Source organism: Haemaphysalis longicornis, unplaced genomic scaffold (assembly GCF_048455015.1).
Source record: "Haemaphysalis longicornis isolate Haplotype H1 unplaced genomic scaffold, Haemaphysalis longicornis Haplotype H1 scaffold_1, whole genome shotgun sequence".
Lineage (NCBI taxonomy): Eukaryota > Metazoa > Arthropoda > Arachnida > Ixodida > Ixodidae > Haemaphysalis > Haemaphysalis longicornis.
In genome coordinates this window covers 160,862,583-160,879,473 of record NW_027526203.1, presented here as the reverse complement: position 1 = coordinate 160,879,473, position 16,891 = coordinate 160,862,583, and the positions used below count along the sequence as shown (strand labels likewise).

The 16,891-nt window shown below is 49.3% G+C and overlaps 2 protein-coding genes across 2 annotated transcripts in view; both read right to left on the bottom strand.

Annotated features, from left to right (window-relative positions):
- Positions 1-8,441, bottom strand: part of LOC144155476 (uncharacterized) — a 22,368-nt gene extending 13,927 nt beyond the window's left edge. The window contains exon 1 of the mRNA XM_077686944.1: positions 8,319-8,441. Within this exon, the coding sequence (XP_077543070.1) occupies positions 8,319-8,441 (123 nt within the window). The remainder of the gene's footprint in view (positions 1-8,318) is intronic.
- A 7,481-nt stretch (positions 8,442-15,922) lies between these two features.
- Positions 15,923-16,666, bottom strand: LOC144166985 (uncharacterized). The gene has a single exon (XM_077696408.1). The coding sequence runs from the start codon at positions 16,592-16,594 to the stop codon at positions 15,923-15,925; it is 672 nt and encodes a 223-aa protein (XP_077552534.1). The 5' UTR covers positions 16,595-16,666.
- Between the last annotated feature and the right edge of the window lie 225 nt (positions 16,667-16,891).

The window sequence follows — 16,891 nt, the reverse complement described above, 5'->3', positions numbered from 1 at the left end:
GTGTGTGTGTGTGTGTGTGTGTGTGTGTGTGAGAGAGAGAGAGAGAGAGACGCGGGAACCACGCATTTTCGATGAAAGTTTAGAACGCCTCTTCACCGCTTTTGAATAGCCACCTTCATTGTACGTGTATTTGTCGTATGAACGGGACACGAAACAGAATTTCTCGCTCTTGGTTGTCTCTTTCATGCACTTCTGATGAAGGCTGATTTGGATGTTCTTGGGGATTGCATTCTGAGAAAAGGCCTCGATAATGCGCGTGAAGCTGGCAAGCGTGGTTGCCTGACACAAGGCGCTACTAACAAGTGAATTTTTATTTCGAAAAATACAGCGTTTACATGCTCGTATGTGCTCTGTATTTAGCAGCGACTAAAAAACCTTAACGAATAGGAGGCAAAACGCCGAGACATACATTTCTCGTCTCGGTAGTAGGTAGTCGAGTTCTTTTGCTGAGAGTGTAACGGGTAGGGCACTGACGCATTGGTCTCCTACTCTGAGCATTTCTGCTGCTTCTATAATCTCGTGGGTTGTTTGATTTCTGCGCTAACAGATCACTGAGCATTGTTCGAAACGAGGCACGCACTCGCACCGCTGTCAGTAAAGGCCTAGATGGCAGCTTGCTCCATAAGTTGATCTCCGTGGAAGTTAATCTCCGTTTTGCGTTACTTATATTTCTGGAAAATAAGTGATAACTTTCAAAAACATCCACTAAAGGCCAATTATTTGTAGCTATGTGCAATACATCAGCTTACAAAGATTTTAAAGCAGTTGCACAAAGGTCATTTTCGTACAAGCTCAATATCAGCTGCGAGTTGTCATGCAGGAAATCACAAGGAGGCTGCCATGTTGGTTCTATTACGTCAAGCCAAAAGCCCACCCCCATCGAGAAAATAGACTTGGCTCATTTTGATCCGTGCCACAACAAGATCTGGCTCATTTCCAAGTGATCTATCTGGTCAGTCCATATTGACCATATCATTTCTGCAGCTAATAGATCGATGGGTATTTGCAGCGTACCTTGAAGTTTGCTCCCACCCCCTTGAAAATGGAGGCCTTTACCACGTTAACCCGACCCACACTTGAGTACGCGCCAGTGTACTCAAGAATTACCTAGTAGAAAACACTGAACCTATTTAGAACCACGCTGCCATATTCGCGTTCTCAGATCGTTCATCGTTTACCAGTGCGACGGAATTAAAAAAAAAAAAAAAAACGTGCCACCCTCATTTCCTTCAGCCAGCGTCGAAAAATGTGAAGACTTATTCTGTTCCACAAATTATACCACGCATCCCCACCGAGCATCTACATCACAACACCCTTCCATTCTTCCGATCGTATAGTAGCAACTCGAAGCAGGTTCTGTACCCTCGCCCTAAAAGCAACACGTTTGGGCAGTCATTCTTTATTCGAGCTGCTAAAGAATGGAACGTTCTACAGGATAACATTGTTAATACCAGATACAGAAACATTCAAAGCGTTACTGACAACCATTTCCGAGCCCGAGTGACCATTTGTGTTTATTGTTTTTGTGCTATCTTTTTTTCGCTTCAAACCGTTTGATATACTGTAAGTTGAATTGCAGCACTGATTTCCGCGGTTGGGCTTTTGTATCTGCTGTTCATTTGCAGTTGCTAATGATTTGTGTCACTGCGATTGTATCTCTCCCAACCGTGAAAACGATTCTGCCTGTGTTACGAACATTCAGAGTGTATTCACACATTTTTGTGTCTTCGTTTGGGCAGGTGTTTGTTTGCTGTTTCGCTGTTTTTTTTTTGCGCATCACCCTTTGTAATGCTCAAACATTTGTATCCCCACCCCCCATGTAATGTCCCTTCCAGGAACCCTTTAGGAAAATAAAATAAATAAAATAAAAAGATACAAAATACGATCTGCGAACACGTTCGCCGGGCATTATCTGACCTATTCTGTTGCAACCTGTTTTCTAGGGGAAAATTGCCATGTCTTGTTGTCCACAGGTTCACGTGATCATTTTGAAAAAAAAAAAAAAAAAAAACTCATTGCATCACTAGAAATATGGTTTGTCTTCGCCCGTGGGAACGCATTTGCTTAGTTTTTCGGACATCATTGTATCAGTTTGAGAGCTATAAATTTTATTTAGGAGCGCCACCTTTTTTCCATCGGTTTACATCGTTTTGTGACACCGAAGAAGCAGAGTGTTTGTTGCGGGACTTCGAACGGTGGATTTGAATCTTCAGTTGAAATACCGTTTTTAAAGGCGTCTTGAAGGCAAAAAGACAGTTGGTTCATTCAAAATATTGTCTCGTTCGTATAACACTGACACCACTTTTAACGCAAACGTCACTCAAATAAGCTATATAGGGAAAAAAAAACTGAATTACCATGCGACCTACTAGCTCATTGCCCGCACTATAACCCATGGCGTATTATGAGCAGCTTCTTGCGATTGGCCGAGGCCGGCTAAATTTAAAAGAGATTAAGGATTGGACGATGAGTTAGATGACGATAGCTCGATGCAAATAGCTCGATCTTGCAGAACGAGCTATTTGCGCTTAATATTAGTGCATATTCTTTTTATAGCAGTAAGAGTGGTTGGGTAGACAATGGAAGTTACGAAGGAACACGCTAACATAGAAGCAGTTAGTGCGGCACTTTGCCGACCACGCTGCCTAGAACAGCCATCTGGCGCGTTGGGCTTCATTGATACGACACTGGAAAAATGACATAAGCGGCCCGAAAACGTACGGGACCCTGTTTGTCGAGTCATACCTGGTGTTTCACCCAACGATTACTACCAACCGTGACGAAAATACGCAGTGCGAATAACGTCCTTGAGCGGTATCGCTGCGCCATGTAGGAGAGTGGTCGATAAACAAAGTACCAAGAGAGTCGTCTGTGAGATAGTGACTACCGCGGTCAACATGCTACCTTTCATTTTAAATACCTGCCCTGAATGCCTCATCCCTGACGTCGCCAAACATACGATACAGCGGAATAATTAATTTTTTTTTTAGTTCTTCGATTTCTCGATGAATAAATCATCGTATGCTGCCGTGTAAGTGCTGAGGGTACTCAAAACACCAAGTCTATAGCATAAAGCAAATTTCCATCTTCTTCTGATGGCCCCTTTAATCACTGTAGGGTAAGTATTTCGATATTTTTTTATTTTAGTGTGTGAAGGTATGTTTATATCTTCAGCTGTGTCTTAAAGGGGTACTGACACCAAATTTAGAGGCCTAAAACGATATAATTGGCTTTATTAGTTTGTACAGATGCCTCACAGAATTTTTCGCAGCAGCGACCCGAGGCTGGAATCACATCGAAAATCGATCCTACTTTTCCCGGCCGCGACCCACCACACACTAGCGAAATCGCTATCGGCGTGACGAAACATCTTCCGGCGTTTCTGGCCGGTTCAGGGGGACGTCATATAGTCGTTTTCGGAAGCGGAAACCATAGCCTGGGCTCCTGTTGCTGGTGGTCTCGTTTCGGCAGAAAGCGCAGGTGTGATACCCGTGATACCTCTATCCGCAAGATTTTTAAACTTTGCGCACTTTGGGTTTTCGACGTCTTTCGTCTTCAGCTCATGGCCGTCGCATGGTGTTCCCCTGCACTGGTGCCGAAAATGTGTGGTGTCTTGGCTGAGCGGCCTGGGCGTGTCGCCGAGCTCGCCAAAGTTCTGATTGATTGATTGTGGGGTTTAACGCGCCGACGCAACGCAGGCGATGAGGCGCGCCGTAGTGGAGGGCTCCGGATTAATTTTGGCCACCTGGGGATCTTTATCGTGCGCCGAAATCTCGTACACACGGGCGTTTTTGCTTTTCGCCTCCATCAGAAAAGCGGCCGCCGCGGCCGGGAATCGAACCCGCGACCTCGTGCTCAGCAGCGCCACGCCTTAGCCACTGAGCCACTGAGCCACCGCGGCGGGTTTCCCCACCGGAACTGACGGGAGCGTTAAAATCCTTGGCTCTCAGACTGTTTTGGAGCAGCTCGGCGCAGGAAAACACATTTGTATCAGAACTGCGCAATATGCGCAGCCGTCTCACCCCTGCATACACAAACACCTCTCCCACCTTGCAGCACACAACTCGAATAATGGCAGCGCAACGCCTTAGCCACTGAGCCACCGCGGCGGGTTCGCCAAAGTTCTGCTATGGCAATTTCACGGAGTGCGAAGTACTGCTTAGTGGAAGCCTGTCCGAGCAATTCGACAGACGGCGTCAAGACACATTATTTTTCACGTGACGACGCACAGCTCGAAACGTGGGCGGAGTCCGAGCGCGGCGGCGGCCGCAACAACTGGTAGCCGAAGCCGGCGAGCAGAATTTGCTCGCTGCACTTCTCGGATGAGTGCTACCTGCAGAGCCCGAAGTTGACGGAGGAGCAGCAGTACAAGCGAAGTGGAAACGATTAGGCAGGTTTATAAGAGGGGAACCCGGCGTTGGGGGTCCACAAGAGGTTAGGGGAACCCAAACGCAACGCGCTCACGCGCGGCGATTTTAAAAGAAGGCCGTTTCCAACAGCCCGCAATCGGCTTTCGTTGCTCGGCTCGGGTCGGATGGTGAGAACTTTAGTCTTAGCATCGTGGCGGATATTTGATCGCCGCTATTTGTGCAACTGCGAATGACAATCCCTAACACAAAAGGTAAAACTAGAAAGTGCTTTCAATGACTAGGCACACGGAGAGTCAAAAATGGCGACAGAGCTGGGCAAAAGCACCGGCATAAGGCCTTCGTTCTTCTCTCTTTTCACTACACTGTCATACCCTTTCTCGCATAAGGAACTTTATTTTCGCTGTAATTGCCATTTCAGCGATCGGTGACCAAGACTTCTGTCGTTACCTGTTTTGATTCTTCCGCGCACGTAGCGCCATCCTTCGGCCGCTCGCCGCACCGGGCGCTGCGGCGCACGGTCGGCCCACACACTAAAATTTTTTACACTTTTTTTGGCCGAAGAGAGTGTAAGAATCTTGTCCCATGGCGAACACCTTTAAAATGTTTTTTGGCTAAAAAAGGATGTAAAGATGGAATAAGGGTGTTCGTGCACCCTAAAAAGGGTGTAAGGTTGCTCAACACCCTAAAATAAGGGTGTTGGCAGCGGAGCTACGCGTGACAGTGTGGATTGGCCGAGAGCGCAGCATCACGTACAGACACATTCTACATGCACAAGTCACGCTTGACCATCAAATGAATTGAGCAAGAAAACCAACTGGATGCATGGGGGCAGCGAGTACATAGTTACTTAGAAATACATCTGCTCTTCATGCTTTTATAGCAAGCAGAGGAAAGTTCTCCAATAGAACCGGTAGGCTTGTCACAAAAATAAGATATTGTAGCGCTAATTTCGGAATTATGCATTTTAATGTAAGCACATACAAATCAGCATGCGGATTTGCAAAAACTTTTAAATCGACAGGCAATTATTACGTTCAATAATTCATAAAATTTTATTATGATACCAGACAAACACTCCCCGCCATCTGAAGCCGGCTTTGTAGCCTGTCCGAGTGTTATCACAGAAGGCGCAAGCGTATACGCACCTCTTACTGCACCATTTCAAAGGTACTAGTGTTTTTTTTTTTTATTCTAAAACGCAAAAGAATTGGCACAGCTTGCAATGGTGGTGCAAGGCTGGAGAAACAGCATAGTTGGGGGCCGACCTATCTTGTTTTCTTCTTGGATCCGCTGTTAGTGTGGGGGACACACTGGAACAGCCTTGTAAAATCTGATTAAACTCGGCCTTAACCCTGAGAGCTTATCCTAGCTTAGCAAGAACATCGCAAAGCATAGAAAACGTAGCAAAACTGAGCGACACCGAAAGAAACTAGGTGGACCCGCAGCTGCGCTGTTGTTTTTTCGCAACTAACATTTTTTCAACGCCTTACAGAAAGCCAAGCGTGTTGCCGTCGTTCAACACCCTTTTTACCACACAGCTGTAGTTTTTTTAACGTTCAAATTGATATTTCACGTGCCACAGCTGAACTTGGGGCATGGGACACACCGTATATGAAAACGAGCGATCATTGCAGACGAACAGTCTTTTTTTTTGCTTTTGAATATTTTTTACGAGTGGAGGAGGGTATGAGGGGATGTCTTCTTCTTTACAGTGCAATTATACATGTATGCATGGCCTTATTCAATGAACAGCTGAACACCTTTTCCACACCCTTTTTTCACACAAAAAGGGTGTAGAGCTAGGAAAACGGTGTGAGATTCAAGAAAAAGGGTGTAATGGGCTCCAAATACCCTTTTTTCACTTATGCTACACCCTTTTTGGCCAAAAAGGGTGTAAAAAGGTTTAGTTCGATGCATCGAGCCTGCACGGCCTGTCAACGTAGGCTTAGCATTGCGGCAAATATCTGATTGCCGCTTTTAAAATCAGCGCTGATAACAATCCCTAGCACAGTTTTTCATCACACTAACATCTTTTCTCGCACGTGAACCTTCTTTTCTGCGAAGCAGTATACATATGTCTAACCCCCCAGTTTTCCTTCCGGTGAAGCCGATTTACTCGGCGCCACTCCCGGGCTCTTCCTTGTCACCGCCAACCGCTCTATCACAACGGCTATTCCCCTCGCCACAACGGATGCCACTTTCACAAGTTGCGCTAGCGGCTAACAACGACAGTAGCACCGTTATCAGATTATTGAGGAGAACACACACAAACGAGAATTAGCGTAAAAAATTCCCGCGCCTTCCCGCGAGGGGAACACGAGTAAATGCAGAGCATTGGGGCCTCAGTACTGATTGAAGGCAGTGTTGCTTCCATCGCTTCTTCCGTGATGCTGCAGTAGCAGACACGAGTAAACGTGGGCACGAGCGTCAACCAAGGAAGGAAGGAGCAACGCAGTGACTGAAACACGAGCGACCGCTAGCCGCTATATTTGCAGCGCGCGCAGTAGAGGGAGAGCAGTACGGGGGGGGGGGGGGGGGGGGGGGAGAGCGCGCATGCGCAAGCAGCGCACGCCCTTCCACGCCCCACCGCGCTGCTATCAGGCACCTGTTACGCCGAGACCGCGACGGAGCGAACGGGCCGACTAAGACGCATGCGCGCGCCAGCTGCTGTTGAGAGAGAGGAGGGAAGGAGGAGAGGCGCACCAGCTGCGGACGCAGAGCTGTGGACGCCGTCCGACGCAGGAAGAGGCGAGGCTAAGAAATGCTCTGCATTTAAAATGGGCGCAAAAAACATAAAACACAATTTGCTGTCCACAGAAGAGCAGAAGCTTGTTGGGACACCTTGCTGCTTGTATTCAGAATACAGTAAGGCATTCAAGCACTCAAGCGTAGGCATGCTACTTTGCTGAAATAGCGTGCGCCGGTCACACGTGCGCTCACTATGCGCTAAACCAGTGTTGCGTACTGGGAATGCGGAGCGCACGAGACTGAAAGGAATAGCGCAAACTAGCTCGTTACACTGTAACTTGCTCCTATAAGCGGGGTCAGCATTCTTTCGGAAAACCCCACACCCGTCTGTTCTCTACACCACTTCCCGGAGAAACACTTCGCTGTACAGAACACCCACGTTAAATGTCTGTTCGCGCAATGGAGAGTGGTAATTAAACCTAAAGCGACCTAAAACATACAAAATCACCATAGTTAACAAAAACAACGCGCACATTTCAGTTAAGGAGACGAAATGAAATTTAGAAAAAAAAATGAAGCATTGAAAAAAAAGAAAGAACTAAGAAATGTACCTGCTGGGGCTTGAATCCAAGCCGTCAGCGCCAGTACTCAGTACTTTACATCGAGGTCACAGAGCCCGAAGGTGGAGTTCCCTTTAGCAGGCGCTCATAAGAATAGCGCGCGTAGTTTCATCCCACATGTCAAGTGGGTGCTCTGTGCAGCGAAGCGTTTGGAAACACGCTTCCCAGAGGGCACTTTGTGGTTACGACCACGCTGCATCGAGCATGGTACTATTATGAGCAATATGAAAGGGAACACAGGAACGCGTGCCAAACAGCCTCGAAACAGACTCGGAGCGATACGCGGATGGCGCTGTGAAAAACAAAGGGGTTTTTTCAAGCACAACAAAGGGACTCCCACCACGCTGCTTTTTTCTAGAAAGCAGCAGCTCACGTCATTTCGCCAGTAATATGGTGTCGTCCGACAGCCGATAAGACGCACGGCGGGAATGGGAAAAATTGTTCGAACAGCGTCGCCCTTTCCACTTTGTTTCCGACGGCGGCCGCTGCGTATCACGGATAGCTGAGTCTGAGGGTGTTTTCTACGCGTTCCTGTGTTCCCTTTGATATTGGTCATAAAAGTACGTCGCAATCTACTAACTGCCCCCCTTGCGGGAAGGCGAGCAAAGACATCTGATTTTGGTGATGACGATAATGTTGCAGCAGCAGCATCCGGGTCATCCACCCAGAGACGCGTGAGCATCTTCTGGCTCAGGTCCGGGGCTACTGCTGCTTCGGCAGCCGGGGCTTCACGGGTGGCGCAAAGCCCGTCGGCAGATCCCATGCTCGAAGAAATTTTAAGTTGACATTTAAACCGCTCGCGCGCAGCATTACGCGCCAGTGACAATCGCAAAAAACTACGTGTTTTTAGCGCAGTTCCGCATTCAGATTCAGAATAGTGCAAATGATTCGGTTGAATTTCGTTTTCTACCCAGATTTTTATTCGAAGCGTCCCTCTTACGCCGGTAATCCAAAGTTACATCTTGCACGGTGACCTTGGCTCAGAGTGCATGCCGGTGCGAGGGGCGGCTGACAAATCAGCGGGTTCTAAACTAAGGTAGCCTCAGCTGCTCGCAAGCGCCAAACAGGCGATGGCGTGCTGTTTCCCGTGAATTATGCAGGTGCATGCAAAAGCCCTCAGCGCTTGCACATGCCGGTTAATCAATTATTACTGCGAAGCAGTACATGCCTACCGCCCCCCCCCCCCCCCCCAACCCCCCCTAATTTCATTCCGGTAAAGCCGCTGTACTCGGCGCCGCTCCGGGGCTCCTCCTCGCAACCGCCGAGCCCCCTTTCACAACTGTTATGCCCCTCGCCACCACCGATGCCTCTTTCACAAGTTTCACCATCGGCTGACAACGGCGGTAGTGCCGTTAACAGACGATTGTGGAGAACACATATCAGCGCGACTGGGCGTAAAAATTGAGTTTTAGCTGACCGCTTCTGGCGGTCCGCTCCGCTGCCAGCGGCCCGCTCAGCGCGACGGGAGCGTCAGCAGCAGAAACACTTTTAGCTAAGCGATAACCGTATCTCCCTCGGCGTAGAATCATTCGCGTCGCTTTTCGTGCGCTGTGCGCGTGTAAACTAAAACGTCATCCAAAGGAATTATAAGAACTGGTATTTTAGGCCCCAAATAAAGTAAAGTGTCGTGTATATTGCCTTATTTCCCCTCTTTTATATAATTTAGTCGCTGACACGAGATAATGGTCCTTAATGACAACTAAATTGATTGATTGACTGATTGAGTGATTGCAAGGTTTAACGCGTCGACGCAACGCAGGCGATGAGACGCGCCGTAGTGGAGGGCTCCTGGTTAATTTTGACCACCTATAAACGTGCGCCGAAATCTCGTACACACGGGCGTTTTTGCTTTTCGCCTCTATCAGAAAAGCGGCCGCCGCGTCCTCGTGCTCAGCAGCACAACGCCTTAGCCACTGAGCCACTGCGGCGGGTTAAATATTTATCAAAAGTAGCCGTTTAACTTTCGAATAGCAAATTCAAGGCTGTCTCTCTCGTAGGTGCATAAAAGTAGGCCCCGTGCTTCGGTCAACGTTTTTCATTTGCGTTCTAAACGTCGTTGAGGTGTGTGGCACCTTTGCTTATCCGGAAGCGCTTTTGCGGTTTCATCGCTCGTGTTTCAACTGACGAAACGAATTTCGCGTAGCGCGCTCGCTTCACACAGGTCACACATCGTAAATTTCCGCGCGCCGCGTGAGCTGCGGCGACGGCCCGCTAAAAGGCCGCCCCGGGGGCCCCGGGTAGCGAAGCGGGGTTCCGTTCCGGTATCGCCGCTAGCGCCATAGCGCCCCACGCAAGCGCAGCGGCGCTCGCGCGTGCTATCGGAGCGGAGGGGACCGTCGTAAACGGACAGCTCAAGGTATCTGTTGACCGAAATCCGCCGCCGCCGTGGACGCCTCGAAGTCCACCTCGCCGAGTATACGTGTGAATTTTAGAGCCACGTGGCCGGTTGGAACGCCGGCGTGAGGCCATAATTCTTCAATTTGAAAGGCATTCCGAGCGACAGTTTTGCCGGTGTATGTCACGTAAAAGTATGAGCCCATCACCGGTTGCCCGTTTATGCGTTCACGGGTTACGGGGCGAGGTGGAGAAGTGGGCCGTCCACGCACAGCTGGGCTCCGTGCCGCTTCCGATAATTCTTGTTGTGCTGTTTCGAGATTTAAACGTGGAAGTCTCATGGCTCAATGCATCCTGTCAGCTGTCCTCCTCAATCGACTGGGTTGGTGTGTCTGGGTCTGGGTTGGTGTGTTGCGCCGACAGTGAGATGCCTACGACGGTCGGGAGGGAAACGGACAGCCACATGTTTGTCAGCTATAATGAAGCTCGAGACCTTCCAGCTTTAACTCGCCATGGGACGGGCGCATGTCATTCACTTGGAGGAAGAGCGGTAATTGAAGAAGCGTCAGCCAGAACAGAAGCGCGAATAGGTGCGAAAACAACAGAAAGCCGCTGCCGCCGCCGTTGCGTTATCTAATTCCAGCTCTTCTAGTCATTGAGTTTCTTTGTAAGTATACTAGAGAGGAAACTGCGCCTGGTAATCCATGTCGTCGGGGGGGTTTATGGGAAGACCCCCTTTTTGGCTTGGGCTTGGCATGACAATTGGATTCTGAAGCGGGTTTGGGGATTTGCTTTCTTCACTATGGATTACCACGTCTTCGAGCTACGAGGAAGCCGTAATCCTCCCTGTTCTGTGGTCGCCGTGTACGGTGAAAAGGCAGGCAGTGCGTGATCGCACCTGACGTTGATCATGCCACAGTCGAAGGACGTATACGACTGAGCGGGTAGTATGCCTCCGCGAAAGTTGTAGCTGACTAAAAAAAGAAACAAAACGTACTTTGACGAAGACAACATACGACAGATACGGGCGCCTGTATCTGTCCTATCTTGTCTTCGTCCACAACCGTTTAACCATCGCCTCCTGTATTTTTGCAATGCCAAACGCATCAGCCCGGACCGGCCAACCAAGCCCTCTCCTTCAACTCCAGCCACTCTGCCCAATCGTTGGCCTTCCCAGCGCTTCAATGATGTGACCAGTTCCGCTTGGGGCGACGCGTGTTGGAGAGCGGCAATGTTGGCAAAACATGCTCCGCCGCGGCTCTGAGCTTTCTAGCGCTGGCGCGAGCGCCCTTTCTTCGACAATCTGAAACATCGATTGCACAGAGTTTCTTAGTAAGTATGCTAGAGAGGAAACTGCGCCTTGCAAGCCATGTCGTCGTGGGGGTTCATGGGAAGACCCCCCTTTTTGGCTTGGGCTTGGCATGACAATTGGATTATTAAGCGGTTTTGGGGATTTGCTTTATTCACTACGCATTAACACGTTTACGAGCTACAAGGAAGCCGAAATCCTCCCGGTTCTGTGGTAGCCGTGTTCGGTGAACAGCAGGCAGGGAGTGATCGTACCTGACGTGGCTCATGCCGCAGTCGAAGGACGCATGACTGAGCGGGTAATATGCCGCCGCTAAATTGGTAGCCGACGAAAAGAAGAAACAAAACGTACTTCGACGAAGACAAGAAACGACCTCGGGGATACGACAGATACGGGCGCTTGTATGCGTCCTATCTTGTCATCGTAAACTACTGTTTAGGGCCACGTTTTATTTTTCCTTGCTAAACTAGTTGGCGGTCGGTGCACCGGTTCACCACGAAGGCAACGTTTTAATAGTCACGCTAAAAAAACTTCCCAAACTCTTCAAGCAACTTATTATTTGCCATAATGGTAAAATTAATAAAATCAGAGTCTCTAATGAGTTTCCCTTCCCAAATATTAACCTTGTTCGCAACTACAACCTTGGCCTGCGGAATAGCAGGCACAACCGTTTCGGCAAAAATACGTTTTACTTCCTTTTTCTTCAGTTTTAAAACAGCCTGTTTTTATTTTCCACTAACATAATTGCACACTATTCTTCTCGTTTTTGTGGCACTTTGTTTAAATTTGCGGTCACTAAAACGTTTCAATCCAAGCCAATGATGAAACTAACGCGAGCGCAATGTACAATGGCGGTCCATGACGACACAGACGGCCTTGATGTGAGCCGCATAGACGCTAGCGCCAGGTTACTCTGTAGTGTATATTGGAAGAAACTCTGTGATCGGTTGCCTTGGCAACCAGGCACAAGCCGCTCTCGAAGTCAGTTACGGTTGCGTGATCCCGCTTCAGCTCGGGGCCCCACCTCGCGACATGTGGGCACTGCAGGCGTACCACTCACTCCCATTGGGAAGCGCGCGATGCGTTTGACATTGTAAAAATACAGGAGGTGATGGTTTAACGCCACGTTTTCTTTTTTCTTGTTAAACTGTTGCTGATGGTCGGTACACCGGTTCACCTCTACGGCGACGTTTTCATAGGCACACTTAAAAAAGCTTTCCAAACTCTTCAACCAACTTATTATTTGAAATAATGGTAAAATTAATAAAATAAGAGTCTCTAATGAGTCCCCCCCCCCCAAATATTAACATTGTTCGTGACTACCACCTTGGTCTGAAAAATATCAGGCTTAAATGTTCCAGAAAAAAATGCGCTTTACTTCATTTTTTCTTAGTTTTAAAACAGCCTGTTTTATTTTCCACTCGCATAATTGCCCACTATTCCTCGCGTTTTTGTGGCACTTTGTTTAAATTTGCGGTTACTAAAACGTTTCAATCCAAGCCAATGATGAAACTTAGGCGAGCGCATGATCTAATGGCGGCACATGACGACACAGATGGCCTTGATGTGAGCCGCATAGACGCTAGCGCCAGATTCCTGTCTTGTGTATATTGTAAGAAACTCTATGCTTCGAGTGGCTTCGAAGCCCTCCCGGATGAACGGCAACTTGCCGACTCGGAACGCCGACGTGGGGCAATATTACCTGTGCAGCTTAGAGGGCTTTTAGAGCGACATTTTCAACGTTTTCTCTCACTTCTAAGCCCGTGCAAATAGCCAGTTGCCGGCGTGCACGTGTTGGGAGAAGGGGGGGGGGGGGGGGCGTGCACGCGATGCTATATGTTTCATGCCCTTACTGATGATATGTCCGTTGTGCTGGAGGGAGGTCTAAACGTAGACGTCAAGCGGCCCAATGCGTCTAGTCCGGTGTCCTCTCAATGGTCGAGCGGATTGGGTTGCTGTATTACACAAACACTAAGATACCTACGACGCGGGAGCAAAAAAGACGGCTTCACGTTTGTCCGCCAGTCTGAAGCTCGGGTCCTTCCAAGTTTCATTCAGCTAATTGGCTAGAAGTATGCTCAATCGCAAATTACGAACAAACGTGTTTTCTTTCGTGCACTCCGTGGACTGCGTCCAGCTTCGCAGGTTATCCTTCTAGAATGGAAGGGCACTAATGTTTTAGCGATCAGATTGATTCAGAAGAGCGGCGACAAACTGTTGCTACTGGGGTTCGCGCCGGTTCGAGCCGCTGCGATATAAAAAAAATTACACCATCTTCCCACGTGGGAACCCTGAAGGAATGCAAAGCCGTGCAATCTGGATCAGCTACTCGCCGCTGGCGTTTCAAAGCGGCTTCTCGTTCTCGAAGCGAGGAATCCGCTGCTCGACGCTGCCGTTTACGTTCGGCGTCGCGAGCTCTCCTCTGTGCAGCCTTGTCTTCGGAGGTGCTCGTCGTTCTGACAGTGTGCTGGCTGGCGCTAGTTGAAGGTTTGCCAGCCAGTTCGCTGACGGAATCGTTGGCGTCCATTTCCAGTCATCGGACGGCGCAGTACCGAAGAAGCAATTGAGCGGAGCGCGGACCGGGTTTATTTGCAGAGCAGAGGGAGTGGAGAGGGGAGAGGAGGAGCAGCGCGCGTAGCGCACAGGTGGTGTGGAGAGGGGGAGGGGAGAGAGTGGTGTTATCACAGGTGATGTGGAGAGGAGGAGAGGTGCGGACGCCGGACGCTGGACGACGGAGGGTCGACTAAGAGATGCTTTGCATCTAAAAATTACACCATCTTCCCGTGGGGAACCATGAGGAGGATACGAAGCATCATAGGGGTTCCGTGTAGGTTTTATTGTGTTGCCGTTATATTGTTTCATTTATCGGAGCAAGAACGGGAACGTAGTGTGAACCCCCATGTAGAGACAGAGAAATGTAGAGAAATGCAGAGACAGCGAAAAGACCGAGACCGGCGTTATCTGATCGAACACCTCCTGGTTCTCGTCTTTCTTTATTGCGTCCTCACGCTCCTACCCCGCTGCCCGCCCTCTTCGTCCTCTTCTCTGGTTGAGCCGCAAGGCGCGTGGCGCTTCCCGCCACAGCTTTCCCACGGGAAATTCAACATCCTCCTCTAAAGTTTTCAGTTCGTCGTTTCCGTTGACGTTCAGCTTCGCGTGCCTTCGTTGTATCAGTAGCTTCCTGACGTAGTTTGAATGAGTCAAGGACATAAGGCGCGTTCGTAGTACTTGCTCCTGTCTCGGTTTTGTAGCGCAGTGGGAAGAGCGCCACGTACCTCCCGTTGCGGCCAGACAGTCGTGGCATCGAAACCGGGTGCCGCTAACTATTCTTTTTTTTTATAGTGTAGGGGGAGAGGTGCGGACGCCGGACGACGGAGGGTCGACTAAGAGATGCTTTGCATCTAAAAAACTCGAGTGGCAGCGGCTCATCCGAGTCGGACGATTCAGACGACATGTCAACTGCGTGGACGAGTGCGGACCATGTGCAATCGTAGCAGACGATGTGGCAAACGTACCTGACGTCACGGGTTTTTCATTGACGTTAGCACCTGCAGTTTTTGCGGCCACAAAACCGTGATGTAACGCCGTCCGGCCAGCATTTGAACGGCCACTTGGCGCGCGGTGACCGAATTTGAAAGTGGTTGGAATAAATGTGTTAGAAATTTTATGCTGGAGGCTGACCGCTGTTGGTTCGATTGCCGTAATTCCTGGGCGACTAGGTATTCTTTACAGCATAAAAACCAAAAGTGAGAAATTTAGTGCCAGTATATAGGAGTATACTCCTTTAATGGAGTATACTCCTTTAAAGGGACACTGAAGACAACTAGCAAGTTGGGTTCAGACGAAGTTAAACTGGTTGGTTGTAGGGTTTAACGCGCCGACGCAACGCAGGCGATGAGGCGCGTCGTACTGGAGGGCTCCGGTTTAAATTTGACCACCTAGGGTTCTTTAACGTGCGCCGAAATCTCGTACGCACGGACGTTTTCGCTTTTCGCCTCCATCAGAAAAGCGGCCACCGCGGCTGTAATCGAACCCGCGTCCTCGTGCTCATTAGGACAACACTGAGCCACCGCGGTGGGTACGAAGTTAAACTGCCCCGTAGCCCTCTCAGCGTTTGCTCGGCGGCGGCGCAAGATGCTTTACTTGCCGAAAAATTACCAATTGAGAAACTCATTTCATCCTCGCGCCATTTCATGACGTTTCGCGTGGCGTAAACGGAGGTCGGAAGTGAGTGAGACAGGGGCAAGGAGGATATGAAAACTTTCTGGAGTGGAAGCCGCCTATGCGTACTCATGGGAGCGGGTGAAGCCGCGCCGAGCGCCCGGCGGCCATCTTGGAAGTGGCAAGAAACATCCGAGTACAGCTGCGCTCGCTCTTATTTCAGCAGCAAATGCAGTTTCCCGCATCTTCAAAGCAATAAAAACATTTGCGTCAGGTTGTAAGAATTTATTCTTCGCTTGTCGGTGGCCAAATGGCCAACGAAAACGCTAAGAAAAACTCGAAAGTGGCACAAATTGCAAAATCACACAAACATTAAAAATATACACGACAGCATACCCAAATTGCGTACTGAGGGGACACTCACTGGTGTTTGATGATGATCATTCTGGAAAGAACGGCGTGACCTTGTTCTTGATGATCTCGCGGTTTCTTTCTTTTGTCATGTGGTGGATGCGGATTTTCCCATACAGCTGTGCAACTTTTTTGCACAAGCTGTAGATATGATTGTCAAGGGGATCAAGTTCAAGAATGTGCTGCTGTAGCGTCTGAAACCATTGTTCCCCTACAGAAAGTTGTAGCACTTCTAAAACGAGATGCTTTGACTGGGAGTTGACTGCTTGAATTGTTCCACACTCCATCTGTAGCCGTTGCAGCCCCTTTTCAACGGCTTCACACAAGTCAATAACATCCTTGGACGGGGACACGAGCCCACCTCTGTTTTTGTGCTCAACTAGAGGAGCTGGCTCATTTGAGCACAAGGCTGCGATGCACTCTTCGATTGTTGTTGTCTTGCACACTTGGCGTACAACGACGCCTGCAATATAAGGCACCACCGCAACAACTACGGCAGAAAGGTTCTCGGGGTGCGTGTGGTCATGGTAGTCATGAGGCTCCAAGATCGAGGACCTGCGCATGTCCGTGAGCGTGCTCCCTGCGTCTACCTGGGCGACAACAGTAGTGGTATTCGGGATGGAAACCATGTCTTTGGAGTAGTTTCCCGAACTAGAAGACGTCACTTCTGTTTGTCGCAGCAAACGCTTGCATGCCGCCATGAACTGGGCAGCGGTTGGGTTGCTGTTATACCCGCCTCGGCCACGAACAGATCCGAAGAAGTTCTCAGCGCGATCTTGATTCAGTTTGTGCGTCCAGGTGTTTGTCTCGGCCAGGTTACCCTGGTCAACAAGCTCTTCGAGCATTTTTTCCGTGTTCGCCATGCAGATCAAGAAGCCTACAAAACAAGTTTTGTACCTTAGAAGTTAGGACCGCACAATGTCCATCCGCGTCCGTGCGGATAGCATTTACAATCACAAAAAATCACACAGGCACCGGCAGGATTCGAGCCTGTGTGT